This window comes from Tachysurus vachellii, chromosome 26 (assembly GCF_030014155.1).
Source record: "Tachysurus vachellii isolate PV-2020 chromosome 26, HZAU_Pvac_v1, whole genome shotgun sequence".
Lineage (NCBI taxonomy): Eukaryota > Metazoa > Chordata > Actinopteri > Siluriformes > Bagridae > Tachysurus > Tachysurus vachellii.
The window spans coordinates 16589350-16591849 of record NC_083485.1 but is presented as its reverse complement, the minus strand read 5'-3'; the positions used below and the strand labels follow the sequence as shown (position 1 = coordinate 16591849).

The 2500-nt window shown below is 35.7% G+C and overlaps 1 protein-coding gene across 3 annotated transcripts in view; it reads right to left on the bottom strand.

Annotated features, from left to right (window-relative positions):
- Positions 1 to 2500, bottom strand: part of LOC132840645 (serine/threonine-protein kinase PAK 3-like) — a 24467-nt gene that overhangs the window by 9224 nt on the left and 12743 nt on the right. For all 3 annotated transcript variants that reach the window (XM_060862453.1, XM_060862454.1, XM_060862455.1), the window contains exons 5-6: positions 2173 to 2210; positions 514 to 576 (exon numbers count right to left, since the gene is read on the bottom strand). In XM_060862453.1, the coding sequence (XP_060718436.1) occupies positions 514 to 576; positions 2173 to 2210 (101 nt within the window). The remainder of the gene's footprint in view (positions 1 to 513; positions 577 to 2172; positions 2211 to 2500) is intronic.

The window sequence follows — 2500 nt, the reverse complement described above, 5'->3', positions numbered from 1 at the left end:
AAAAAACTCTAACTACCGCTAATAAGCCACATAGAAATCTACTTAGCTTACATGCTAACAATGACCAGTTTTTTCCTTATACTTTATAACACTAGCAAGTTTTCTGAGCTTTTCAGTTCTACTGACAGCAAATGAACAACATGCTAGTCATCTATTCACAAGCCAGCTGACTAATACCTCACTAGCATGCTAATTTAGTTTAACAGACAACAGAGCAAAACTCACTCTTTACTAAATAATAAAATCTAAATTAAAGTTTGCAGCACTCAAAGGATAATAACAATAACAACGACTAAGATAAGGAAGCTCCGCCCACTGGCTGTCAACCAATGAATATCTTCAGTTGTAATTAGCGTTTCTGCTTGTTTGTAAGCACTGATCTTAAAGAAAGCACGTCTGGGTGATGTGAAAGCAGTGAAGGGCTAAAAAATATAGCAAAATATATAAAGTGAAATATTTACTGCCTGATTAGAATTAAATTAAAGAATTAAAATTGAAATAAGCTTTTTTTACCTTTTCAAATAAAGCGCTGCAGGATCTAAGGCTGACTGGTGGCCCGGAGGACAGGAGGCGGTTCTGAATGATCGGAAATGGGAGGATGTTTAACTCACAGCAAACAAACAACCAGAAATAAGAGAGAGAGAGAGAGACAGAGAGACAGAGAGACAGAGAGAGAGAGAGAGAGAGAGAGAGAGAGAGAGAGAGAGAGAGAGAGAGAGAGAGAGGAAAAGGAAGGTTCTGGGGGTTTTGTGTAAATAAAATCTCATATTCATGTTTTATTGTGTAACTACTGGTTAAAACTGGTTTCTGGTGACATGTAAATGATGTAAGCTGATTGGACAGGTGTTTACAGGTGTTTACAGGTGTTTCCAGGTGTTTATAGGTATTTACAGGTGTTTATATATGTTTACGGGTGTTTACAGGTGTTTACGGGTGTTTACGGGTGTTTACAGGTGTTTACAGGTGTTTATAGGTTTTTTTCAGGTGTTTATAGGTGTTTATATGTATTTACATGTGTTTATAGGTGTTTATATGTATTTACAGGTGTTTACAGGTGTTTATAGGTGTTTATAGGTGTTTACATGTGTTTATAGGTGTTTATATTTATTTACAGGTGTTTATAGGTGTTTATAGGTGTTTAATGTGTTTATAGGTGTTTATATGTATTTACAGGTGTTTATAGGTGTTTATAGGTGTTTACAGGTGTTTACAGGTGTTTACAGGTGTTCATATGTATTTACAGGTGTTTATATGTATTTACAGGTGTTTACAGGTGTTTATATGTATTTACAGGTGTTTACAGGTGTTCATATGTATTTACAGGTGTTTACAGGTGTTTATATGTATTTACAGGTGTTTACAGGTGTTCATATGTATTTATAGGTGTTTATAGGTGTTTACAGGTGTTTACAGGTGTTCATATGTATTTACAGGTGTTTACAGGTGTTTATAGGTGTTTACAGGTGTTTATAGGTGTTCATATGTATTTACAGGTGTTTATAGGTGTTTACAGGTGTTTATAGGTGTTCATATGTATTTACAGGTGTTTACAGGTGTTTATAGGTATTTACAGGTGTTTATAGGTGTTTATAGGTGTTTACAGTTCACATAGGCCAGTAGAGAGCTACAACTTTACATCACCTTTACCTTCATGACTTTTATAGAAAAAACACAAACATCTACTTAAGTTTTTCACTTTCACAAATTACTGACTGTACTGTATCTATGACGCTGCACAAAGTATTGGCACCCCTCTCTCTGCCTGTCTTCTTTCCCCCTTTCTGTTTGAAGTGTATGTTCTCTAATGTTCATTGGGGTTGGCTGTTGGAGAGTTTTGATTGGTGTGTGACTAAGAAGAGAACTTTGTTATCTTATTGATTTTTAATCTAAACTTATTATCACCTTATCAACTTATTACACGTGATAAAGAGATCTGTAAAAGTATCCACAAATCCTGAACAAACTGGACTTAAAGAGAAAATGTTTACACCAGGATTTTGTTTTGTTTTGTGTATGTGTGTGTGTGTGTGTGTGTGTGTGTGTGTGTATGTGTGTGTGTGTGTGTGTGTGTGTGTGTGTGTGTGAGTCATGAATCGTTTGATTCATGCAACTGAATCAGCAGGTTCAAGTCAAACTTGGATTAAATAAAAAACACCAAATTTTTCTTCTTACCAGCGTGTTAGTGGCGATGTAGCCATGAGCTGATTTATCTGCAACACACAAAGAGACGAGATAAGAATCATCATTCATCAGTCTGTAACATAGTGTGTCTGATTGGCTGCCTGTCAGTGTATGGGGTCAAAATTAACTCTTGGAGCTACATGAAGTGTAGAACCTCAGAATATAAAAACTAAACCTACTGAATTATGTAAATACGCGAGATTGGGAAAAATAAACCCTCTGTACAGAGAAATAGGAATATAAGACTCTGGAAAAACGGGACCATGTGAAGACTGACTGGGAATAATGGACTCTGGAATATTGGGAATATACAGCTCTG